The sequence below is a fragment of the Neopelma chrysocephalum genome, unplaced genomic scaffold (assembly GCF_003984885.1).
Source record: "Neopelma chrysocephalum unplaced genomic scaffold, ASM398488v2 Primary Assembly neopelma1_65c, whole genome shotgun sequence".
In the NCBI taxonomy this organism is placed as follows: Eukaryota; Metazoa; Chordata; class Aves; order Passeriformes; family Pipridae; genus Neopelma; species Neopelma chrysocephalum.
The window spans coordinates 1,845,936-1,873,004 of record NW_020897724.1 but is presented as its reverse complement, the minus strand read 5'-3'; the positions used below and the strand labels follow the sequence as shown (position 1 = coordinate 1,873,004).

Sequence of the window (27,069 nt, the reverse complement as noted above, 5' to 3'; positions counted from 1 at the left end):
CGCCCGCCAACCCGCCGCCGCCACGTCCGCGCCCCGAGCCCGCGCGGGGCCCGCCGGGAGCGCGCCCGGCCCGCCCCGGGAAAACGGGAATTGCTGTGGGAGTGGGATTGCTCTGCTCCCTTCCCGCTCCCCGCAGGGCAGCGCTACGAGTCCCGGGATCACCGAGGGAATAACAACCCCCGAGCCCCCCGGCAGTTACTCCCCACCAGCCCCCATGAAAGATTTCACACCGGCCTTACGGAACGAGGGTTTCATGTTTTAGTTATTTTTTTTTTCCTAGAATTACTTCCAATGATTTACAGAGCACTTATACAATTAAACAATGAAAGCATAAAATTGAGAAAAAACAATTCAGAAAGGCACACGATACAATCAGGTTTTGTCACACAAATAACAGTGTCCACAGTACTCTTGTCTCACGCTCAGTTTATTACAAACAATGTAAAAAAATCAGCACTGCAGCGGGTGGTATTTCAAGCACCGAGAGCTCGTTTGTCTGCATCCTATACTCCAATGCACTGCAGCCCAGCCTGTGAGGAGCAGTCACTTCCCAAGATCCCCAAGCCATGATTGAAGCACAAGGTGTTGGTTTCATAGTTGTGCTTTCTGTGAAGGGACACAGCATCCATGTCATGTATGGGTAACACTGAACTTTGGTTCAACACCTTTTACACATACACAATATCTGCTCAATGACTACATTCAAACTACTGAGGTCATTCTTAAAGCTCTTCTAATTATATAAGGTCAGCCAGGAACAGAGAAAAATACTCTTGAGAGGAGGCAGAAATCAGTCATGGGAGGGGAAAAAAAAAGAAACCTAGCTTTAGCTACTTTGAATGAGTGACTGAAAACAGCTTGGGGGGGGGGAAAAGGAACTCAGCAAACACACAAAGAAAGCTGAGAGCAGGATCTGCAGAGAAGCCAAAACACAACAGAAGCTCCAGTGACTGTAAAGCCCAAAGGCTCATCAGTCAGGAGTCACCTCAGCCCCTGAACGGTTTTCCATGTCCTATGCTCTGCAGGAAAGGCAATGGGAAGCACCATCCACCTTGCAGCTGAGGGAGTGGCTCATGCCCATGTCCAAGGACTAAAAACCTGTCCCAGCACCACATAGCTCCAAACTGCTTGTCTACATTGCAAGTTATTGGCCATTTTTGTTACTGTAGTGATGCCATGAGCTAATGACAATACAGACAACCGCAAACAAGCAGCGAGCGACACAAATACCAACTGAGTAAACTTTTAGCTACATGTGCTCAAGCTTTTGCTAACTGGCAAATCATTGTTTGTTTGTACAAAAATCTCAATCCTGAGAGGCTACATGCAGAAAACAGCTTTGTGTAAAGTTCTCTTTATTACAGGCAACATTAGTCCATACAATAATACACAATACTGACATACAAGTGTAATCTTTCAAAATCATCATTTAAACAGCAAAGACCAAGAAACAGAATTTTAACTACTTCATTTTCAAAAATTAATACTTTTTTCCTCCCAAGATCCTTTTTCAGTAAATTATATTGAAACATACAAATAGAGAAAAAATACCCATTCAACATATATTGTAGTTAAATGGTTATTTTGTTTAAAATCTTTAATAAGAAAATCCTTTTTAGCAACCTACATATAGATAAGTAGCAAACTTTGTTTTAAACAAATCCTCTCCATTAAAAGATCTGAAGAATTTTCATCCATCATTTTCTTAGCTCATAACACTCTGTTTTGCAATACCTTGATGCCTTGAAGTTTTTCAACTGAAGGTCTGAGACTAGGGGGCTTCCTAGATATTATAACCACTCTTCCCCCCTTCTATTTCCTAACTTTCTGTCCAACAGAAGGTGAGTAAGCACATAATACTTCAGATTTTTTTTTAATCACCACTCTGTTTCATGAGAGCATAGACAGGTCTGCTCAATCCCCCTAAATCTACTATACTTTGCTGTTCAGGAGGAACAATATATGCCAATAAAAGCAGAAAACCTGCAGCTTTTCTGTCACATGCTTTTGATTATTGTCAAATTTTCTGGTTTATGCTTCCAGCTGATAACATGTATGTGTCATCTCTGTATTAGTTTAAATCTTTAAACAAAAAACTATATTTTCCAAAATCATTATCACTGGGAGCAATCAAGTGGTCTTTTCTTGCTTTGCTGAGCTTCATTCTTAAAACTTGTCTTCGTTCTTCCCACTCACGGAGTTCAGCATTTCCATGGGCAAATTTACAGTTGTTTCCTTCAGTGCAAGTACCAGCAATATATCTGTTAAGACAGATTTTAAATAGTGTTTTCATAGAATTATCATGGTCACTATTTTGTCTAGATTTTCTTCAGATCATGTTTTTCAAATACACGACATACTAAGGACAAAAAAATCTTGGAAGAGTATTTACTTTTAAAGTGATACTAGCTCTGTTTACATTTGACTGTATTTTACAAAGGACAAGACATGGCTCTTTTCTTTCTGTTCTTCATGCTCCTACTTTACTGAGTCACTTAATGTTTGAAACTTTCAAATTCATATTAATGAATACCTTATCATTTCACTCACTAAGCTAAAGAACTACTATTGACAAAAAATCCAACTAATTAATCCTTGTTAACTAAATTTGATTTTAGAATACTCAGTACAACTTGGCATGCCAGTTTGTATTCACTTTACACTGCATATTCGAGGTCTGCTATGTTCAGAACATCAAATACACTTAGAATATTACTTAAAAATGTAGCAAAGGGGAGTGTGAGCTTCCATGCAAAGAATGCAAATGAAAAATAGCTGTGCAATTTCTCAAGATCTCTAAGGCACTCAAAATCTTTAACTGGAAATGGAGTAACAGACTGAATAACAATTCAGCAAACTGAAGCTTAAACTCCAGAATGCCAAAGTTTTTAGCCTTCCAAAAAGGCTAAATTTTCAACAGATTTACAAAAAAGTCTTCTGCAGGCAGGTAAACAGGCTGCATTTAAGAATTAAAGGGAGCAGCAAAACATACACCCAACACTGGGGAAAACCAACAGATCCTGGAAGTTCTCTTCAACACTTTCATAAATGATTTCTAATAACAAATACTCGATTTTAACAAATTTGGTTTGATGCCAACATTTCTACTTGCCTTAGAGCTCCAATGTCACTGCCCAGCAAGGCACTGGTCCTGTGCTCTACAGGTAATTAATATGCAGCTGCCTAAGCAAACTTGTAATAATACCAACAATATTCATTTCACACAGCTGCCATGAACTTTCAACTCCACAATTAGGCACCTTGTCACTCCCTGAGTTCTCAAGTACGTTAAAATACTGTTAATTACTTAATTTCTTATTGAAAGATGTATGCAAAGCAACAAATACTAGAAACTTTGTCAAAACCAGTAACCGCCTTAATTATTTAAACTGTCATTTGTCATCATTTTTGCCATCTTAAAAACCACATACCTATCACAAATGCTAAAATATCCAGTTGGAAAGCGATACTGCCAGCAGTTTTGATCATCCTCGGTGTGGAAAACCTTCTCTTTATGCTTTTCAGAAGAAATGTGACCCTGCCATTGCTTCTCACTATTACAGTTCTTCCCACACATCCAACAATGAAAATCCACCTGTTTTACAAGGAATTTGAAAACAGAACATTGAGAATTCAATGATTTAAGCACAGAAATGCTCCTAACACATTTTGAATGCTCTATGTTGGTCTAAATTGTTGTTTACCTAAAGAGATACAGTTATTTAAACAGTCACCTGAAGTTTATGATCTCCACTGGCTTTAGAAGAACTGCCTCACAGTGTCAGTGAGTGTTTGCATTTAGTGTAGCTATGGACTAAGGAAGCACCAAGAAAATGAGGGCAACAACATTAAGTTACTGACTGGGGGAAAACAAAGAAAACAAAAACAAACAAACATGCTTGGATTTAGGATTATAGTTTTGATTACTTACTGTGACTTCAGCATAGTCAGTCGGCATGTGAATTTGCTTCCCATTTTCTTTGTTTGCCTGAGCAGCTGTATCATCTCCTTTTTCTGGCTTTTGACTTTTTAGCCATATGTCATACAACTGCTCCAAGTCTTGAACTAATGAGAGCAGAAGCTAAAATAAGTAATTAGCAATTAAGGCAAGAGTTTGAGAACACTAGATAAATGACTGAGTTTGCAAAGCTTAATTCAGTCCCCACCTATCGTAAGAAAAAAAAGGAAGGAAACAAATGTAGATAGTTACACAGTTTAGAGATTAAGAGCCAAGAGCAACAGGAGTCTCTGGCTACTTACCAAGACCCTGCTCTGCCTATAGGGAGGAAAGCATGACCTGTTTCTGAACAGGGACCCAAGGCACAGATAACAACTGTGCCACTGTGTATCGATACCTGAATTTCAAAGTACTAATATAACATGTGCTACAGTTTTTGGTAGATTTAGTCTGCTTTCTTGCAGAACAGGATCTGATCATTTATGTCATTTTTACTTCTGATTTTTAATGATTTCTCCCAGTCACACTAATGGGATAACAAGTCAGCAACAGCAAGTGAATGATAATTCCCAGTAAATACACCTGGGGGGGACTGTTCCACAAAGAGCTTTCCCCACTATTTTTTCAACAAAATCCATGTGTGCACACAAGGCAATATAAAGTACAAACCCCAAACAATATTGCTGCAAGGATCAATACACTATTCTAAGACACCCCAAAAAATTATAGAAACTATTGTTAAGAAAATCAAGCAACATAAGCAACCAATATACAATACAGCAATTTTTATTTAATACTGGTTTTGAATACCAGTCTGGGTTTATTCAAATTAAAAGGGCACTTGCAAGGTTTACTACAGAAGACAGTGAAAGAAAGTAGATTCAAAAATAATTGAAATACAAGAATGAAAAGCAGAACAGTTAGATTTACATGTTAGAATCTACTCCTCTACTTACTGCTGTTCTCCTTCATATAGGTCCACATCTCTCTCTCCTCAGGACTGTGAGCAAATGAGCAGTTTCCATCATACTGACATTTCTTGCCTGAAGCAATATGATTGCACAACTGGAACATGAATTTAAAAAAAAAAATCCTTTTCAGCCTTGGCTAGTGTTTCCCCTTCCAGTCAGACATTTATATCACACAAGAAATAAAATCACATTTATTTTATAAAAAAACTCATTTCTTGGAATTAGAAAAAACAAACTGCTGGAAACAAGTATTATGACTGCTTTTTGCCTCCTATCACATTACCAGACCACAGAGATATATAAATTACTTCCGAAATATTTACTTCCACTCATGAGAAAGGGCTTCAGTAGTAACGTGTGAGATCAGGGTTTTCTGAGGCTGAACTTAGAAACACTATGTACATATTCCCAACAACTCCCACGGGAATTCCTGCAGAACTGACAAAACCAGCCCCATTACTCTGTTTTCTTAACCAAAACATTAGTTTTAGGTTAACATACATCAAATTGCAGAGGCACTTGTTTCTTCGCAGGAAGAGGACGGATGGTCATCCACTTCTTCCGCTCATTAGACATTACGAGCACCACACGGCGATCTTTGGTCCACCTGAAAACCAGACACACTCAGGGAAAGAAAATACAGTTAAAAAAAAGCCCCACTGTGTGCACAGAAGCAGTACCAGGAGAGCTCAGAAAGGTTCTCTACAAAGCTTTCGCCGTATATTTAAGATTTAACTAAGTTCTACTGAAACTTGGCTGAAACGGATCGTTCAAAAATAAAACCAAAACCCAAACACAAAACACTTTCGTAGCCACCAAAGTGTTTCTCAGTACCAATTACTGACATGCCACAAAGAGATGACTGTTCTACTTCAATATATTCTGGGTTTTTATTTCCTTCTAAGAAGCAAAAAAGTTTCCCAAAAGAGGTTTTAAATGGCTGAAAAATCAGGAGAAGTTTCACTCTTTGATCTTACTTACGGGTGTCTGGCCTTTGCACTACAATATTTTTTGTTTCTGTCTGGCTCATTAACTTGACCGTTTCTCCAGCACTGACCACAAACAAACTTCATCTTCAAATTAAGTGATCCATATTTCATTTGGTTCCCAAGAATCTTAAGCCAAAAAAAAGAACAACAACAGTAAAAGGTATTTTGCATCTGCAAAGAAATCCATACATAATTATGAATTACCCCCTACAGCACAAGTTTACAACACATGTTGGGAAGCAGGTATTACTGTATGCCTTGTCACAGCTCTGCTTCTCATTTCAAACTAGACATTTCTTAACACATGCATTTTTTATTTGACTTATTTCTGATTTAGGTATATCTACCCTGAAGTTGTGGTAACATATACAAAATAAACACATAAAAGTCCTCCATATGAAAAAGATAATTGCCCTATGGCAGCTGACTTTGAAATTATATTTATGTTTCATGCTCCACCCATGACAGAATAAGCAAAGCAAAAAAGGAATTTCATAGGAGCAAAGCAGGCATTTTAGTCTAAGTGAAGCAAGTTGAAGAAAGTCTACGCTGAAAGAGATTATCTGGAAATCATTAAAAAAAGTAATTTCTAAAATAAGCTCCATACATTAAAAAAGAATTATCACCAGAGTCACTGCAGAATTAGTTGAATGGAAAAATGAAAATACCTGTGATCCATGTGCACTAGCTTCCACATTCTGCCAGTATTTCTTTGATTCCTGAACAATAGTATCATGTGAAATACCTGTAAAGGAAGGGGGGAAAGTGCTTGAGTACTTATGACTGTTGTAGCATTGCAGACATGCTCAAAGTGGAATGCAACTGCAGCCCCAAAGCTTTAATCTGTTTTGATATACTGTGTAAATATTTACACACTTGTGTATGTGTGTATATCATGGATATACATTTACATCCATACACACAAATATATATACTTAAGGATATCACGAGGCCCTCCAAAACAGAAATATTGTATGTATCATCACACAGAAAAGTACACAAGTTTTTTAAATTACAGACTGCTCACATAAGTTAAGGTGCATCTTTGAGTAGTTGTTCAAACATAACATACTAAACCTGTCGTGACCATGTAATTATAAAAGCTACATTGTGTTATGGACCACAGAAAAACTCTCCAAAACCCAAGCTGAGAGACACCAGATTGCTCCTGCCTGCTTCCTGCCCTGATCCCAAGCTGCTGATTTCACAGGGAGTCGAGACAAGGAAGGAGTGGCAAGACAATGAAGAGTAAAGCAAAACACACCTGTTTCCTTTTGCATTATCCAGACTTTAAGCTCCACCAGACTGTGAGCATAGAAGCATTTATCCTCTCGCAAGCAGCCATAATGCACCTCATGTCTGCACAGGTCAAGTTGACATCGGAGTTGGAAAGGGCGGATTTTGGAATATTTCACCATAGTTTCTCGCAAACTGTGGACAAGGCACCTGTTTTGAAAACAGTCAGTTTTAGATATTTCTTAAAATGACCATCCCTCATGACAGATTATTCAAATGTCTTTTAAACACTTTTTATTTGAAAGGAGAAAGTCAAAACAGTTTCCAGGAGGAGGTCACATCTAAGGGTCATTTCTAGGCCGAGTAAACAAACATCACGAAACAGCTCCTGTGAAATCCAGAGGTCCCTGTTCTGCAAAGAATTACTGAATTCAATCCAACTGCATCACTGGTTTCCCAGAGGGAAAGCATATCGTGTCCACTTTCAAGTGCATATCCTGATCTAATTACTAACATAATACTTATTCTTTTGTAGAACACCATTAAAGACAGAGGTGATGCACTGCAGTAACAGCCCAGCTCTTGTAGCTGCAATATAGGGAACTGGAGTACAAACAAAGCAATTCAAATGCTCCCACTTATGTATCTCTCATATAAAAATGTAAGTCTCTTAATTCTCCAAAATTTACTTAATACTATTACAACAAGAAAAACTTTGTTAACTTAAATTATTCTTTAAAGACACTTTCCTCACACTGTTTTTTTTATCAACAGAGTTAATAAGGACTGTGGTCTATTTCATTCACTGCAATCAAGGTAAATCTGTTCTTAACTGAGTTAAAACTGCAGCAAAATAAGCAAAGTAGATCAAAGAAAGAGAAAACCTATAAATTCCTATATTAATTTAACATCATACATCTACTTACATCAGTGCAACTCACCAGCTATCAAACTGACACCAAAACCCATAAGATTCAAAGACAAGGGTGGGCCCCTCATGAATCACTGATAAAGAAACAGTTCACTTTAATTTAGTTACATGAATCAACCCTTGTTTTGTAAGTCTGTCTTGCCTATGCTGCCAAAGCATTACAGTCAGTTAGCAGGGAAGAGAAGTCAACCAACAGGTAAGAAATGAAAGTCAGTATTCAAAACTGCCCTAAACACTGTGCTTTTAATTTGAAACTTATAGTGATGGTATTTCAAACGTACTTGTTATCTTCAAAGTCATGCATAGCAGGGTGAGAACAAGAAGATGAGTTATCCTTGTTCCTTTTGCTTATTATTCTGGGTTTGTGATCAAAACATTTCTGGAATACAAAAAAAGTAATTATACAGCATGTATTGCATACATTTCAAAATATACCTTACCTCAGAGATTTTAACAGATACTTCACCTAGTCTCTAGTAAAGCTAGTCAGGTTATTACCGAACATCCATTTCAAAACTTACAAAATAGGCACGAACCAAAGCATTTCTTTCCAGGTAATTTTAGCATCTATTGTAATTTTTATCGTGTTATTAGAAATAAAGCAGCACCTCACAAAGAAACATAAATAATCCGTGATGTTCCTGAAGAAGCCGGGCCACAGTCAAGTTGATCTTTGCCCCTCCTCCAAAAAGAGCCTCTCGGCTGAAGGCTCCTTTGCGCTCCAGCGTCCACACGTCGATCTCCTCTTGGCAATATGCAAACGTGCAGTGACCTGGATACCTGCACTCCTCTTCAGCAGCAACATCTGAAATGCCAACAGCAACTGTGACACTGCTTTTGTAATGACTTTTATTGGAAATTCATCTTGGAACTTCCACCGTCTCCGTTTCAAATGTTTTTAACACAGAAGTTCCAGTTTTAAATGGGTCACAAGACCTGATGCCGAATGACTTGCTGAAAATGTAAAACCTCCATCAGCTATCCTGTACCAGTCTAAGGCAACAATGCAGAAAACCCAGAATGCCCTGTGCTTAAACTAAACTGTTCATTAATCCACAAGTCATCTTGCTTACATCATAAGTAGAGGTTCATACTGCAAAAGTCTAAGGGAAAATGCTTTTTTTTGCCTTTTTTAAGAGTAATTGCCCAGCACTTGAAAGCAAAATTACTCACGATGAAGAACAACACAGAAGTACAGTGCATGTTCTCTAAATAACCACATTAACAGTCAAAATAGGGCTCTCCTTTGATATTATAAACAACCCTGAACTTCCTTCTCCACCTCCCATGAGCAAGAATAAAACTTCATTCTACACCTCACTGTGAAGAAGCTGAACTACATTACTCTGAGTGGAGGCATTAACATTTTCCTCTCTGTAACACATACCTTTACATATATGATATGGTCCCACATACTGGGTCTTTGTTGGTCTTGGACGTATTTTTTTCCATGATTTATCTTCCGAGTTTTTTATTCTGCCAATTAAAATATCCTTCTTACATTTATGATCTAAATTGGGATGGTAAGCGTAATCCAATAATTTAGGACCTGAAACAATCACAGAAAAATCGCTTGTATTTGCATAAATTGCAGCAAATGGTAACATTTCCACACACACACTGGCACAGAAGCCCAAAAGCAAAGTACATGAACACACTGAACAGAATTCCTACTTGCATCAGCAGCTCTGAAGAACCAAAAGTCATTAACCATCATGTTGAGCAGAATAGAAAAAAAACCCAAATACTTACAAAAAGACCAGTCTCAGCAAGAAAAAAATCAGGAGTTATTTTATATTTGGGGAGGGATGCTGTGCTGCAACCTTAGGATTACTTTGAGACAGCAAATTGCTGCATTTTTTCCAATTCCAAAGTAGACATTCCCATAACACCAGTTTAAAATTTAAATTGCTTACTTATAATAAATCAATGCAGATGAATTCCAATGATCAGCAAATGGCTCTCTTAACCTTCGACTTTTTTATTTTATTAGAACAGGGACTATGTTCAGAGACAAAACACACTCTGGAAGAAGTACACACATGCCAAAAAGATAAATGCCAATCCCAGAACTTTGTGATTTTGGAAACAAAAATAAGCCTAGCTTTAAACTCTGTCCTTAGGATGATGATACCAAATGAAGACATCAGGGAGAGAGTCTGAAGATGAGCAATGCTCAGTGAATTTTGCTGTTTATGAGACTGAAAAAAACAGAGTATGACCCAGTTTCTCTGACAAGATGATGATGGAACAGTACAATTTCAAAAGGTAGTAAAAGCAGGAGACACTTAAAGGTTTTGATAGAGATGGAAAGAAACAGAGGAAGTAGATATGTTGACACAAAAAGTGAAGGTAGGAACATGCTAAGTATTTTCACAAATATTTTATAGCTCCTGCTTTTATGAGAATGTGTCCTATGGTTTTTCAAACATCACTTCATGGATTTTTCTGGTAAAAATAATTTTAAACTAATACAGAAGTTCTTAAAGGTAAAACAGTCATCCCCTAAATGTCTCAATGCAATTCTTTATTAGTGTATCAATATCAATTATGCCTATAAACACAATGCTTATATTTAAGATTAGTCTTAATAAAAGCTACTGCCTTTAAAATATGGCTCTGTTTAACAGCAACAGCTCAGGCCTGAAAGATTAGTTATATTAAAGACCAATACTGGTTAAGCTCCTTTGAGTCAATACAGTGGAGTTAATTATTACTACGGTTTGGAAGCCTCATGATTATAATTTAGAATTAGTTTGAAAGAACGATAAAACACAGATGGGATGTGAAGGTTACCAGGTACTTTGAACTGCAGTTCAATTCCCCATTGCCAATCAGAGAGAGTATTGCAAGTTTTGAGCAAAGGTGTCACTCTTCACAGTACCCTGGGGTTTGGGAGGAAAGCGAACACAGAATGTGAATGACCTCACACACAGGCTGGGGAGAGCGTGTGGGGATTTGGGGTGGGTTTAGGAATCAAGAATCTATTAGGACAAGAAAGAAATAAAGACAAGAAGAAAGAAGATAAAAGTGGTTGAAATATTTTACCAGTCACAAGACAGTGCTACATCTGCAAAGAACGAGTCAGGATTAACATGGTTTAGAAACCAACAGTGGTTTATTATGAACATTTAAGCTTTTTAATTTTAAAGAAATCAAACCAATCGAGTCCAAAAGCCCCTTACCTTTTTTGACAAAACATAACTGGCAGGCCTGTCTTAGCTCATGTGTGCCCTCCAATGGGTTTCTTCCCCCAAGTGCTGAAGATACAGGTATATTAGCAGTTGTACTGCTAAAAACATTTGAAAAGTCATTTCTAGTTTGGCCTGCAAGTCCCATGTAATTTTCGGACCCAAACAAACTATTAGGACCATTTATCTGTTGAAAGAAAGTATATTTTACTTGATCCAAATAATTTATTTATCTACAATTCAAATTTAACCTACTAAAATTATTCTTCAAAGCATAAGAAGACTACCACAAAAAACCTGTAATATAAACTTAAACACGTGTCTAAGAAGGAGCGTGGAAATTTTACAAAGGCTGTTTACACAGCACAGACTAAGCATAAAACAATACCCAACCAGGTACAGGGAGAACAGCCCTTGTCAGGCTAATTATTACCCCATCCTGGCTCATAGGGGTGTCACCCCTCCCCATGTGATCAATGCCAGCAGCACAACTGAAAATACACAGCATGAACAGAATACAGAGAGCAGAGAGATTGCCAGACACAAGGTGGTATCTGCTCTGTTCCTGTACTAGGACAGTTCTTCAAGATTCCTACTATTTGGCACTCAGATCATAAGAGATTTTAGACTGGTTATTTTACAACTCAACAGTATTTTACAGCAACTTCCTCAGAAGGGAAAAGTGGTTGTGACAGTATTCAAAATTTGCATATATAAAACAACCTCTGCAAATTTTTTCTTGGATTCAGTTACTATTGTTGTGAGCTCCTGTGCTACTGTCTTCCAAGCCAGAATCCTACTTTAACACTAAAAGTGCCTTTTTATTAAAAATAGAAACTTCAACTGTAAAAATTCAGATCTATGCAAAGCCTTCAAGGTGTTAACATCTGAACTGATGTGAAAGAAAACATGAAAAATACGTACAAACAATGGGGAATTATTGCTGCTAAGGGTTGGTGTTCCATCTCTAGAAGCTGAACTTGAGATGTCTAGAGGAAAATCAAGAAGTTTTAATTATACCAGTTCCCCAGAACATCCCATGCAAAAAGTTATTTATCATTCCTGAGAAGTATCAAAGGTTTTTTGACAAACACCAAAGTTGGGGTTTTTTTGCTATGATAAGTTTTTTTCAATTATGCAAAAGCTCCTTGTAAACATCTGGGCTGAAAAATTACTATCAGCAGTAGCTTTGCAGGCAGATACTGAAGCAATATGAAGATACTTGTGCAATACAAAAAGGGTAGTCAGATAAAAAATATCTGACTATGAAAGAATGAGGTGAAAGAGGGTTAAGAGGATTCTTCTATTTTAAGCTTTATTTTGTAACTCTGGCTTCTTTCTAAAGACAACATGGTAATGTTGGTCCTGTAACACTGGTAATTAGAGACAAAACTATTTTATCTTTTCTAGTTCAATGACTATTTATATCTTATTTCACATACCTGATTTCACTACATAATTATAGTCCTTGTGGTTTGAATGCAAACATGTAATACTGGTATCTTTTCAGAGTACATAGCTATATTACCCTTTTTGTAACTCTTGTTTATTGCCAAATCATGACAAAAGGTTTAAGCTGCAAGAACATCTTTGTTTAGAAAAAGTTTGAAGGAATACTCTTTCTTCTTTAAACTCATTCACCTGAAACAAATAAAGTTACACAATAGATATAGAAAAACTGAACAGAGGGAGCTTGGACCATGCCTATGAAGATCCCAAGGAAACAAAAGTTTTATTTACAAATTCTCATGTACAACCAACACTCAAAAACTGCTAGCAGAGATGAAATGTTATGTTAAGTGTTAAATATTACTGAATAGTTGTGAAAACTCATTTGTTAAAAAGAAAAGCCATGCACAACTCTCATCATAAAAGGTTAAATATTAAGGCTCACTTCTTACCTCTTTTTGGGTCACTGATTGAAAAGGTGCTTAAAGGTGAACAGAAGTTTTCCAGCGAAGAAGCCAAAGGCTGTGAAAAGATTTCTGAAAGAGAAGGTGAAGGAACAAATCCTGCACTAACTGGCAGCGTCCCCAACAAAGAGGCAGAGAAAGGAACACTAGGAGCTACACTCCCTGCAGGAATAGGTCCTCTGGCTCCTGTAGTTTGCTGGAAAAAAAATAAATTTAAGAAGTGTGTTCACACCCAGCAAAAAAACCCTCAAGAACACAAATCTGCCACGGCATTTCTTTTAGTAAGGTTTTTGCAAAATTTTTATAAACGTACTGAAAAACATCAATGAAAGGCACACTACAGTACTGCAAGAGCTACCCAAAAGAGTACCCAAACCCTAAATAATGCCCTAGTGCAAGGCATTATCCATGGATCAACCACTTCAAAGGTTTAGTTACCAAACCTTTACTAACTTACTAACAGATCTGGATTTTTTTTATCCATCAGAGCAGAGTTGAATTTCCAAATTACATTAAAAACACAGACAAAGTGAGGACTAGGACGAGACAGAAATCAACATTGTTTTTTTCTAACTGAAGAGAACATAATTCAAACTGTAGTACGGCAAAGAGTCAAGAGTTAGCTTTGAAATAAATCCCCAGATACAATCAAATGGTAACATGTTCTGCAAAGGCCAGGTCATCTTCTCTCCCCCCATGAAAAATAACTTATCCTTCTATATATATATAGGATACCCTTACGAAGGACATGCCAAGTGGGGAAGTTTCCCCTCCCTTCCTCCTGCCACCCCAAGAAGCTCCCCCCTTGTCTGCAGGTTGACCAAGTAGTTCTGCACAGAGTCTGGCCCACGTGAAACTCCCTCTGTTCCCCGAGTTATCAGTCTAGAACTCCCTCAAGATTCCACACTCCACGAGCCTGCAGTCTGTCTTGGAAGACTGCATTTCCCCCTGGCTTTCCCTATGGCAAACTTCCTAGGATGTGCTAAAAACAATTACCTTCTATGTTTTCAAATTACTTTCTGAAACACAAAGTGCATAAACCGGAAAATTAGAAGCCCGAGCATTTTTGATTTGAATATTTACAACCCTATATCCACAGGTGACTGAGGAATTAAAATCACAACTAATTAAAGAACTGAATATGCCACAGCCTCATTTAACACTGCAATACTAATGCAATACAAAATAAATACTCCAAATGACTGGCAGGGCCACAGCAGGGAGCCAGTAACCTGCTAATAGGTTCAGATATCCCTGCTCATCAGTCAGAGCTCTCATTTTGACTGACAATTGAGGAACACTGTTCTGTTCTAGGGCCGGAATGATGCTGTAATTAGGAACAACATTTTATACAACTATATTTCTTTAATATCTCTTCTAAAAATATATAAAAGTCTCATGATGGCCTATTTCTGTTTAGCCAGGAGGTGGAATCTGGACAGAGCTTTGATTGCAGAGCTACCAGTGAGAGCCCCAGGAGGCCACAGTCCAAGTACTTCTGTCCTGCAAAGCTATTTGCTTCTGTTTAACTATAGTTCCTACAGCTACAGGGTGAGCACTCCAACACACTCCTAATGTTCTAAGTGGGATTATTTGCACAAAAACACCCAAAAACCCCACACTAGCCCAGACTTCAAATGTTCAATTCACTTTTCACAGGACTTCCTCTAAGTAGTATTGGTAGTAGCTAATAGTATTTCTGCAGTAATACTAGTCCTGATATCTTTACAGCCACATTTACAAGAATCTGCATCTGAAAAATAAAAAAATCAACCTATGTACAAATACAGCTCAACGTAACCAGGAAAGGTAACACACACTTCACCACTTGCCCACTTGATAAAAATACAAGATCCCACTCATAGAAGAAAACAGACAAAAAAAAAAAAATCTTACCATTACACTTTCATCTGGATCAGGCACAGAATCAAGTAATTCATCAAGTTCTTCCCCAATAATTATATCTCCATCTCCACAATCTAAACATGCTTCTGGCATAGGGAAAGAAACATTCCCTCCATTTGCCAACACTGCAGAAGGCAAAGGGACCTTTTCCATTTGAAGAGGCATAACAGCAGATAGAGATGGTACAGGAACTGGTGACACTTTAGACACTTCAGAAACAAAGTTTGATGAAGAAGCAGCAGAAACCATCTCTTGCTTCTGGTCAGATAAATCTGAAACAGGTAAGATGGGAACGACTGGAACCTTTGTTCAAAGACATGAAAAGATCTTGCATAACTTTTACCCTGACAGTGTGGAGGGTGAGGGAGTGAAGAAATGTAAAGAATGTTTAAGCAAAACCACATTAAATGTTTTTAGCTTTCATCAGCTTCCAGTTCACGTGCACCTAGGTCTCAGTGTTTATCTATCACTCAAATTAAGAAAAACAGCAAAGGTTACAGACCTGATACTTTACTAAATCTTTGGCATATTCTCCCCTCCCTGCTCTTCCAAGTTAAAAAGAACAGTATGGAAATGATCACTACAGGAGCAGCTACAATCACATCAAGCTGAGGAGACCAAAAGGAAATTTGCCCAGCCACTTAAATATACAGTTTTAGAGATAAGCAGAGCAGACTTTTTACCACAGAACTCTCAAATGGCAAGATGAATTTTCTTCAGGCGTTTCCTAACAAACACAATGAGATATGTATGGCATATTTAGCTTCCTAGCATTGGTATTGTAACACAAGACTCACCTAACTCAATATCTTCTACAGAAGAATTCTGTAAGCAAGAAAAAAAAATACCTCTCAGCACTTTGCACAAAAGCCATTTAAACTTTTCAAATACAAATTTACAATGAAGAATGTAGGCTCTAAAATGTAGGTTTCGTAAAATCTGAAATTTATGACATTTAATGCAATTTGAGGGTCAAATAATTTTTTAGATAAAGCATCCATTTGCAGACTGAAATCCACTCACAGTATCACTAAAAACTTGCAGCCAACCAACAAAAGAAAGAATGATACTTCAGGGAATGAAAGAGTCTAAATGGTATCTTACACGAGCTGTTCCTACGTTCCCTCATTCATTTACAGCTAAATTGCCTGTGAAAGAAGTCTGTAAGATAAAAATTAACTCCTCTTCATTCCTGCCATTCAGACACATTACAAGGAGCAAGACAAATGCAAGTTTGGCTGCTAATGAAGGTCAAATTTGGACAAATCCATATAGTAAAAGGGATTTTATCCCAGCAACCTTCATTTTGATAACTGTCAATAAGTAAAATAAAAAATAACTACATTAACTATGCTCTTGCCTCAAGACATTAAAAGTAAATATATGCATTGCACTGGATTTAATATTTTAGATAACATTGATTCTACAAAGATAACTAGAATGATAATATTGTGTCCCAGTCTGCCATAATATACAGCAAAACTGAACATAAAGATCAACAGAACCCTAAAGTCCAAGATAACAGCATCTCATCTAAAATAGCAATTGCCCCATTTTCCTTTATCACAGTGAAATTATGAAACAATTATTCCCTGTAGTTTACAGTCAGCTTGCAACTTGGACCATGTAAAACCTTACCTGAGTTGATAAATCACTAGAAACTGAATTTGAGGAGGGTGGCTGCAAAGAAAAGATACTTCCATTAAACACAATCTTGACATCAAGAGAGGGAAACCTTACAGTAAAATGTTAAAATCTTACCTTTGCTCTTACATATGCTTTCCTTATTTTTAACCCTAGTTTTTGAGCTAGTTCTTGGGTAAGCTTAATCACACTTTCATCCTAAAAGACATAAATAAAATTTCATCATTTACATGTACTGTCATGTAGCCAGGACATCTGTTTACATCTCAGTCTATATTCTGCAAGATCCCTGTATGCAGGATGTCTCTTAATGCAGCTTTATTCTTTCACAAACACATGGGACTAAAACCTAAACATGAAAAATACAGCTACCCTCGAGCAAAAGTTACTCCAACACTTGGAATTTAAAAAGAAAAGGACAGAAAATGAACAGTATCCTTTTTCCCCATTTATCTGAATTTAAAACAGAGATTTTTCCAAAACGAGAGAAATTCAGAGAAGTGTTTTGTTGGGGGTTTTTTTGTGGGTGAGTATTTTTCTTTTTATTTGAGGAGGGTGTTTGTTCTTTGAGGGGATGGGGTTTTATTTTGTCATTTTAACACAAATTGAGGGCCACATTCCTGATTAACATATTAACTACTACATGACACTGAAGAATATTTAATCAGAACTGCGTATTTTGGGAGTAATTGCACCACACAACCAGAAAAGCTGAGTTAAAAACATCATCATATTTCACTTTGTCCTATAGTTACGATAACTATTCACTGAAATTATTTTAAGATTTAGTATTCAGATCATGTCCCACAGCTAGAAAAAGCTATTTATAAAACTTATATAAAGGCAGATCAACCTTAAGCAAAAACATTCAGATCTGGAGGTGCAAAGTGAGGATCCAAAGTCCAAAGTTACACATTCAGATAAACTGCTTGTGTCTTTGGAAACAAAACTGAAACCTTCTCTATATCAAGAGGCAAACCTACGCTCCCCAGTTTGTCTGCTCATGTCACTGTCACTTTGATGGGGAAAGGTGAAAAAGCAGCAAGTCAGTATTCTGTCCTGTGATCACTCTATTTTGAGCAAAGCATGCAAAGCTTCCAGCAGCATTTCAGTTCAAATCAGGGATGCATTTCTGCAGTGAAACCTCTCCAGCAGCCCCGCTCGCAGCATTTCAGGTTGAGTCGTGAAGGGTCTCAGAGAGCCAAATTAGACTAGTTTTGGATGTCACTAAATTGAAAGTCCTACAGGAATTGATTTGATGCACCCCAACTCTTAAAAAATAACAAACAAATAAAAAAAAACAACCCAACCATACAAACAATCACAGATACCAGACCTCACAGGACCAGGATTTCAGTCTACAGATCATCTCCTCCTGTCCCACACACTGCTGCTAACACAGAGCCAGCCCAAGAGCAGAGGTGCACAGCAAGGGATTCACATGGAGGATAAGGCTACTAAAGGCTTGGAAAGCTAAAATGCAGTTATCAAAAGAATCAGTACTGTACATTCTAATTATGGGGGGTTTCTCTTCATGTCGTAGAGAATTTTAAACAAAGAATTCAGTGGTTCTAGTGCTTGTTGCAAACATTCATGGCACTTGAGCCCCACTGCAAAGTGACTTATTTCTTTTGCTGAAAGTTAACACAGCAAACTGAGCTTGGGGACTATAACCTCTGCTCTCAGTTTTCACTTCCACAAGAAAAAAGGCTTAGAGGAATAAAAAATATTTTACTCCATTAAAAAACCCCCAAACCAACAGAAAGAACTTCAGTGGTCTTGATATATTATCTGTTTCAATAATATCTGTTTCAAGTGATGTAATATCTGTTTCAAACCTTTAAAAATAATCATCAATATATAATTTACCCACCTGTGGCACAGCAAGAGAACATTTTGCTACAGCATCATAAGCCTTCTTATACCTTCCCAGCTCATTCAAAGCTTTTGCTTTCCTATAGAGAGCTCTGAAATTGTTTTCATTCAATCTTAATGCTATCTCACAGTCTTCTAGAACTTTTTCATGCAAGCCCTAGGAGGAGGAAAAAAAACCAAAACACTACTCAGAACTATTATCATTGAAATAATGAATTTAACCTGTATTAGATGAAGGTATTGAAATACTATAAAACATTCACCAAGGCTGCATTTGTGAGTTTTGCTCAGTCACCAACTTAGGCAACTAAAAACAGGCAGGGCCATCACTTATGTAAAATCCACCAACAGTTACAAAGACAATTTAGCTTTTTCACAAGAGCCATCTTGTTCTGCAGAGAAAGCAGCAGACTCAGGTGCAATCAGCAGTATAAATAGATAAAAACACTGTTCCATCAAATTCCAAGCCTAGTATGACTCTTATGTTAATATTCTAGTATTAGTAATTAAAAATACCTCAATCATACTTCTAAAGAGAAAAATTTAAAGAATGTGCCAATGTGATGACTTGAAACATGTCAATCTTCAAACCACCACCAAGAGTTTTTCACTCTTCAAACTTTCTGGGTCTTCACACAGCTTACCATGTTTGAAAAACACGCTATCCTGTTCACGTGCAGCTTCTCTAAAACGTCATCAGAAACGTGGATTTCTTCAGAATTAGCATAATCAGCAATGTTTATAGCTTCTGTATAATGGCTCAGTGACCCCCTCCAATCCCCTTCCCGATAGACGTCATTGCCTTCATTAAAAAGGTTTCTAACGAGGTCCCGTATAAATAACTGGAACAAAGAAAAGCAACGCTCGTCAACAGCAGTTTGTTGGTTTTCTTCCATGTTTCCAAATAAAGTTTTAAATAAAAAAATTACACTCGTAGCCTCATGGAATCAAAGTGAAACGCAAAACTTTTGTCTGTATTGGTATTTTTCTTCTGACATTTCCCAAGACAATCTCAAAGATGTTTATATATATATATATATAAAAATATATATGTTCCATGCATTCTTTCAGCAAGCAGCAGCCATAGCAACTGGCAAAGCAGAAGGGCTGCTTTTGCACAGCAAAAGGATTTTTTAATCTAAAATGTGAACAATTGCATTTTTATCTAATATGTTCTCAAATCCAATGAAAGCACCTACCATTGGATTAAGAACTAAGAAGATGAGTCTGAAAATACAAGCCAAACTCAAAACACATACATAAACAAAACATGTTCTGCAGGTGTGTGTGAGTGAAGTCCTTTAATCTCACTTTTGCTGTGCTACTCTGAACTTTACTTAGAATAGCACATTGTTTTATTCAATTCATGTCCCAAGTGTATTCCCAACACCAGGAGAGAAAGACTTCATCTGAACTTCTGTATGGGTGAATTCAGCACCCCCAAATATCTGAATACCTGTATCATAATGTCAGTAGTCTTCCAGTTCCCACACTAAGACTTTTTAAATTACCATTCATACTATATCACTAATTAAAGGATAACTAAAACCAAGAGTAACTATGCTAAGATAGGTCCATGTTAAAAACCCTTCTGGCAATTAAAGTCATTTCATTACCTCATATTGTTCTTGCGTCCCCGGATAGGGCAAAGTAGATCTAGAAAAAAAAAATCATAAACTTTATTTATTATACATATTGCTTAAAAGGCAATCCCATTGGAGAATGCTGGGTCTCACTAAAAGCAGCCTCTCTTCCTCCAACAGGCAAATCTCTAAATTTTGCCCATAGCCTGCCCTGAACAAGGAAGGGAGCTGTGGATGAGTTCTGATGAAAAAACTGTGCTTTCTCATTACTAAAGACTCACTTTCTGTTAAAGTTACAAACTCAGTCTGAACTCTGCTGTTCAAAATGTATTAAGGCTCTGAATGATTTGAGAGTTTTAGACATCAGTGTTGTTTGATTAAAAACAATTTCCTTCCTCTCCTCCACTGTGCAGAACCAGATTATACATGAGGAGAACTGCAATCTTCTTGTAAGTATTATAAAATGACAAATTATCTGTCACAAGAACACATCAATTTTAATTAAGTCATACCAATGACACTACAGGAATTTTAAGAGATCTTTTGTATGACATGCAACAGAGACTTTCTCTAGCACAAAAAAGAGGTATTTATTTCTATCTTCTCAGGAAGAAAAATAGAAACCCTTTCCTTTTCCATATAGGTTAGGTGAAATTCTGTTTCTAAATAATTCTTAAATGCTCACTTTTCTTTTTTCTTTTTTTTTATCTTCTTTCTCTAAGAATGCCTTATATGAACAATGAACTAGTGTGAAATTTCACAATGATTTTAACATAACCAGGATCTTCAAAAGAATTTGGCATTGACACAAATGAAAGTTAACTACTAAGATGATTTTTTCATCAGGTTATTTTTCAGCTCTAGAGAGTTGAAACACTTAGGTAGTGGTGAGCAAACCCATCCCTTTCAGTAGCAACCTAGTCTCAGTGCTGCTATTCTTAAGTGGAAGGTGGATTTTCAGGCTAACAACATTTTCCACTCACAAAAAAAGATTAAAGGCTGATTTTTCTCAAAGACAGAAAAGGAATAACCTCCCACCTTCAATCTGCTGTGTTTAGGAACAAAGAGGGGTTCTGTCTTTTCTTTAAGACTGCTCCCCATTTAACATGTTAGTGTTTGCAAGTATTCTGAGGAGAAACACAGGTCCTTCTCCCGCTGGTGCTACGCTAAAAGGACCTTCCCAGAGCTTTCCATCTCATATATATGTATATAGAGGTGAATAAGCATACAAGAATAAAAACCACAAAACCATACTCTATAAACTGGAGTCCTTTCTTAATGTCCTGTTGTCTAGTGCTTCTCTCTTCCGACACATTGGACATGTTATCCTGAACATCCACTTTTCGGATATGCCACTCCTCAAAAAGGAAGAGAGATAAATGGCTGTTATAATATGTAACAGTTTGCACTTGGCCCAGAAGGATCCAATCTCACATCAACACTGAGTCCATCAGACAAAGATGACACTGCACCACCACAGCTGCAGAGAACACATCCGAGAAAACCCTGACAGACACTGAAGTGCCCCCGGCGATCCAGGGAGAAGCCCCAGGTCAGAACCAACACTCTGTCAGTGCCCAGTTACACAACATTCCTATAGAAAACCCTTCTTCCAACTTCTAATTTATGTTTGGTTTCCACTTATTCACTCCAGATGAGGCAGAGTCCTGTTAGTGAAACTCCACCAGACTACAGGCCCAGCTTGAATGCATTACTGCTCCACCCAGCTGAAGGTCCACACTGGGCCCTCCCAACAGCTTCACAGTTCTTTTATTTGCTTGTTGAAGTAGAAATAAAAATAAACTCGAGATCCTGGTGTATTTATTAATAAAACCCAAACTGATGAGAAAACTACCAGCAAGTCTAATTCTAGAGCCTCTCATCATGACTCCACCACTGAAGTGTAATTAGAAGCAAACACTGCTGCTTTAATAATATTTCCCAGCTGACCAAGGTGAAAGCATTGGACACTTTACCAGTAGCCAAACTACCTACTTCACTTGAAAAACTGAATTACTTCAATGTAATTCCACATCATCAGCTTGACATTTCAATTTAATTTGTCTGAAACAGTGATTTTTTTTTTTCTTCGTGTCTTTAATTTGCTGGATTTACAAATACTCAAGTTAAACAAGCTAAAATGATCTGTATAACCCTCAGGATAAGGCTATTTGAAGTGTGCTGTCACAGCATGTGAGCTGTGTAGTTAGCTATTAGTTCTCTAAATTAACAACTCACAATATAATACCTTGCCACTCAATCTGCACAAGTATTAAGAGCAGCTTTACTAATTTCAAGCAACCCCAAAACTCCACCTCAATTTGCAAAGAAATGAAAAAAGTCCAACACTGTAACAACTACGTTTATTTATCACCTCTAGCATAAACATTAAAGAATGACATGTTGAACTTGAGAACGTGCAGATCCAATTTCTCCACAACAATAAAGATAATGGAAATGTTACAAACTGGCACCCCATATAAAAGAATAGAGAGCAAGTGATGAACACATTTGAGTGCTGAAATTTATTATTCGAAGCAGTTTTCTATTTTTTTTCCTTCTCATTTGCATCCAAAAGATATTCAGGCAAAAATTATCTTTTCTTAAAATACTTTGACAGTCACATTGCCCCAATATTTGATGATTTTGCAGAAGACTTAAAATTGTTTCAGATAGCACCTGTGACAGTATCTCTTTCACCCAAATTATCCTTAGATCCTCTCAACCAGAAACACATTAGACTCAGTTATATACAAGGCAAATAACAATCATGTTTTGACTTCTAATGTCATCCATTCACTTTCCAAGATAAAAAACACCACCTACTTAGCAACAGCTCTCCTCCATTTGCAGGGACAGAATTTAAAACAAATAAACATATGTACTTACATACATTTAAACAGTCTAAATGCTGCTTTGTGGCTTGTAACTATTACCAGAAAAGCAAAACCTGTACTGTTGCTTTACTCTTTGTGCAATTCCCTGAAAGGCACAAGCTAAGTGAAGGAAAAAAATGTATGTGAGCTGAAGGGAAAAAAAAAAAAGAAAGCAAACTAATGTATCAGTAATTAAGGTCAGAGGCAGAACTGATTGTGCATTAAATGCAGTATTTCTCCAACTGCTTATGTGGCCATGACAAGCTCCATTTACTAAACCTAGTAGAGATAAAAAAAAAAAAAGAGCTGCCTAAATCCAAACATGTTAAAGAACAATTTATACTGTTTTATCTTTATCACAGGCTTCAACTCATCAAGTTTCAGAGAAGCCAAGTGACAGAAAGTCCACTGCCAGGAGCCAATGACACCTTCTGTGACAGATGCTGGTCCAGCTACACAAACAGGGGATAGGAAGGACAACAGGTTTGTGCCAGCTCAGGGGGACAGGAATCCCTCCACTTCTGTTACACAAAGCCACTTATGCCTCTCACCAATTATTTGCTTTCCTTCCAGCACAAGGCAAGACAGTTCCCTTGTGTTCTGTATTTTGGCACTTCTGAGGCATTCAAGATACATTTTAAAGAACATTCCCAATATTTACCAAGTGTCACGTGCCACATTCAGGCACAAGGGGTTTGAATGCAACAATTGCCAGACTATCTTGCAAAGCCAAGATTGATCTGTAGAACACAAGTGAATAAACTCAAACAGAATGCAGAGAACCAAGTTTTTCTGCAGAAGGAATACAGGCTTGGTTATTCTAAAAAGCAAGGTCACACTGTGTAAAGCTTGTCCAGAGAACAAGCATCTACAGTTTGCCATGCACACAAGTTCCCCCAGTTGAAAATTCAGGCCCAAAGGACAGAGAACTGGGCAGGACTGATCCTTTCTCCTGCTGCACACATTTAGCAGATCACTTATTTGGAGATAAATGGAGAGCAGCAGAAAAATGCATAACATCATTTAGGGACCAGAACTACCACCCCTGGGAATGAATAACCTTCAGCTGGCCAAATAACTCAGTTATTGTTTGTTATAGACATTCATGGCTCCAGTTATTACAAATACTTCAAACAAGTATTCTCTGCACCTTCAGGCCTAAATGCTAAAAACAACTGGAAGCCAGTGGTCCTGGCTGCACTTCCCTCTCCACAGAGCTAAAACTTCAAAAACAAGTGCAGTGTACAGATGTGTTCTTTTAAGATAGAGGAGTGTATCCTCTTGCCATGCATCACTGAGTTCACTATTAACACAATTACTGGGTTGCAGAAATCTCAAATTGGATCATTGTACAGTACAAAGCACACTGAAATTTTTGTCATGATTGCTGTTGATAGATCTCTACCAGCCTCAATGGTTCAGCTGAATTATGAACCCTGACAGGGGTGCAAGTCTAGTGGAAACCACTGCGAACAAAGAGACCTCTTTCTGTAACATCAGCCCTTCCTACAGAGTCAGAAGGTAACAAACCCAAAATATTAAATCCATTCAGTCAGAAATTATCTACACCATCCTACATCAAAACTTGGGAAAAGCTGTGAAAGCAGAAGCCTGTGCATAAAATAAAACCACAAACAGTTCACCAATGTTTCCATATAGGAAAACTGCACTCCAGAGGAGAGAAGTTACACCCTGGGTCCTAGAATAAAGAGGATACTGCAAAGAGAAGAGTAAGACCGAAACAGAACAGCAGGAGTCAATATATGCCCAAAAGGCAGGCAGTATAAATCCCTTTCACCTATAAGAAGTAAAAGCCTCTCTCTGCTGGTACCTCCTGCACCAGCAGCAGCAGCAATAAGCATAATGCATTCAGGCAGCTGGATCCAAAAGCTATTTACATGTAATTCCCACCCCAGGGGCACAGGAAAGCAGGCCTGTGCCTTGGCAGAGGCAAGTGAAAAGTGGCACAAATGCAGCTACACCCAAACTGCTTCCTAGAGAGATGCCACTGACACAAACATCTCCACTACCACCAGCTCCAACCCAGCCAAGAATCCACCTGCCCATCAAGCACCTGCCCCTCACAGAATAAGCCTGACCCAAAGCAGACTTGTCAAAAGCCATTTTATTGCCCATCCTAATCCTCTGACAGTTTGAACACGTAATTACAGATAATAAACTACAGTGCAAATTAAAGCATGCCTTACAGAGATTGAAAACTGCTCACCAGACTTGGACTGGCACCAAAATAAGGAAGGCAAAATAGAGATCTTAACGCAAAATCTTTATAGAAACAGCTTCCTCAGACAGCAAAAGCACAAAAGATTTTATGTTCATGTTCATGCATCACTGGGCTGTTATATAAGACACTTCAAGCATGCAAGATGCTGGGGGAGAAACAGGAAAAACAGTACACAACACACGTTCCAACAGCTCTGAGTTAACTCCTCTGCTTCATCTAATACTTCTGGTCACAATCACAGAACTCTGTTATGTCAGCTCAAAAAGCCACTTAATAACACAGTTTTTATTTCTGAAGAGAGAAACGAACTTTTCTGTATTCAAAAGGAAATATTTGAATAAAATGGAACTGAATATATAGCAATGGTTTAACACCTATTCATTCCCCGCTCTTTATTTACCTTCAGTATTTAGTTGCATCTCCTCCCACTCGCTCCCTACCCACAAAATAATAAGATACTGTTCGAGGTTTGCTTTCAATTTTCACTGCTTTGCTACACTTTTTCTTAAATTCACGTAAGAAACAAGAGAGAACAAAGACGCTTTGTGAAGTCACTTCATTTCCCCAGCAGGAAAATTAAGGAGCAGGGCTGGAAGACTTCAGTTTACAGTTCCTTCAGATATTTTAATACAGAACAGATCCAAAAAACAAGCTGAAGAAGGAGCATCTTACCAACAAATCCAGATCCACCCCCAGGATTTACACCGAGATGACCTTTGCTAACCAACTCTGACGGCCGCAATCGACAATATTTGAGTTTCGCTGCCTGTTTTGTTTCTGGGGTTGGTTTGGTTTGGCGTTTTTTTCCACTTCCTGCAATACAGTTCTGACTTTCCGCACCAGAACACCGCGGGCCGCCCGAGCAGCGGGCGCGGGGCACGGTTGCCCCGGGCCGGGGAGGCAGAGAAATCACCGCGCTGCTGCTTTAGCGCCCAAACCCCCACAGTCCCATCGCGGGGGGCCGCGGGCAGGGGCCGGGCCCGGCCGCTGTCAGCGCTCGGCCCCGCCGGGTTGGTTCCAGCCCCGGCGCAACAGGAGCGCTCCCGCCCCGCCGGTCCCGCTCCCCCCGGGGCGCGGGGCCCGCCCGCCGCCTTTGTTCGCCGTGGGGCCCTCCCGGGACCCGCCCGGCCCGGGGCCCGCCCGGGGGGACACACGGCCCGACCCGCGGCCGCACCTCGGCGGGGCGCGGCAGCACCGCGGGGACGGGGCGGGCGGGAGCGGCTCCCCCCGCCCGGGGCGAGACCACGCGCTCGCCGGGGTGGAGGGTCCCGCGAGGGTAGCGGTGCCTGTATGTGGGGTGTGTGTCCGTGTGTCCCCCCGCCCGTACCTGCTGTGAGGCCGCGGCAGCGCAGCGGGAGGCGGGGCGGGCGGGGCGGGCGCGACAGCGGCGGCGGCGGGAACGGCGAGAGCGGCGGGAGCGCCTCCCCCGCGCCGCCGCCGCCCCCCGCGCGCCCCCTGCTGGCGGGAGGCCGCAGGTGCAGCCCCGGGGAGGCCCGGCCTGGGCTCGGCCAGCGCGGGCTTCCCATTGGCCCGCCGCGCGCGCTTTGGGGATCGGCGCCTCTGATTGGTGCCGGCTGGGAAGCGCTTTGCTGCTGATTGGCTGGTTGCCTGTTTTCCCCCCCCCCCCCCCCGCGCGCGACTTTGCCCCCAGCGGGCCGGAGCGCGCCCCAGAGCGCTCCGTGTGGGTGGGTGTGCAGACACCAAGACGAACGGGCCCGCGTCGGCCGGGGGGGCCGCTCCGGGCAGCGGGGCGCT

At 39.2% G+C, this 27,069-nt stretch overlaps 1 protein-coding gene across 3 annotated transcripts; it reads right to left on the bottom strand.

Annotated features, from left to right (window-relative positions):
• Window positions 1-235: 235 nt before the first annotated feature.
• On the bottom strand, window positions 236-26,696 carry ZC3H7A (zinc finger CCCH-type containing 7A). 3 transcript variants are annotated; one of them, XM_027684231.1, is made up of 23 exons: window positions 26,642-26,696; window positions 21,451-21,554; window positions 20,230-20,269; window positions 19,258-19,455; window positions 18,612-18,770; window positions 16,856-16,936; window positions 16,733-16,774; window positions 15,892-15,919; window positions 15,086-15,366; window positions 13,178-13,385; window positions 12,201-12,265; window positions 11,271-11,463; window positions 9,473-9,634; window positions 8,694-8,890; window positions 8,367-8,464; window positions 7,183-7,364; window positions 6,587-6,663; window positions 5,911-6,044; window positions 5,431-5,536; window positions 4,915-5,023; window positions 3,932-4,065; window positions 3,432-3,595; window positions 236-2,261 (listed from the first exon to the last, which is right to left on the bottom strand). In XM_027684231.1, the coding sequence occupies exons 2-23, from the start codon at window positions 21,516-21,518 to the stop codon at window positions 2,072-2,074; spliced, it is 2,916 nt and encodes a 971-aa protein (XP_027540032.1). In that variant the 5' UTR covers window positions 21,519-21,554; window positions 26,642-26,696; the 3' UTR covers window positions 236-2,071. The 3 variants fall into 3 exon arrangements, 2 of the variants coding, with proteins under 2 accessions (XP_027540032.1, XP_027540031.1); XM_027684230.1 differs by lacking the exon at window positions 26,642-26,696 and adding an exon at window positions 25,987-26,229; XR_003534347.1 differs by lacking the exon at window positions 26,642-26,696 and adding an exon at window positions 25,987-26,236 and having other exon boundaries at window positions 1,942-2,261; window positions 3,932-4,081.
• Window positions 26,697-27,069: the final 373 nt, after the last annotated feature.

Coding starts and splice junctions, on each gene's coding strand:
- ZC3H7A (XM_027684231.1), bottom strand. CDS start 21,518: ATGTCCAATGTGTCGGAAGAGAGAAGCACTAGACAACAGGACATTAAG. Junction 15,920..16,732: donor CTAGTGATTTATCAACTCAG/GTAAGGTTTTAC, acceptor TCTTGCTTACAG/AATTCTTCTGTAGAAGATAT. Junction 9,635..11,270: donor GTTATGTTTTGTCAAAAAAG/GTAAGGGGCTTT, acceptor TGATTGTTTCAG/GTCCTAAATTATTGGATTAC.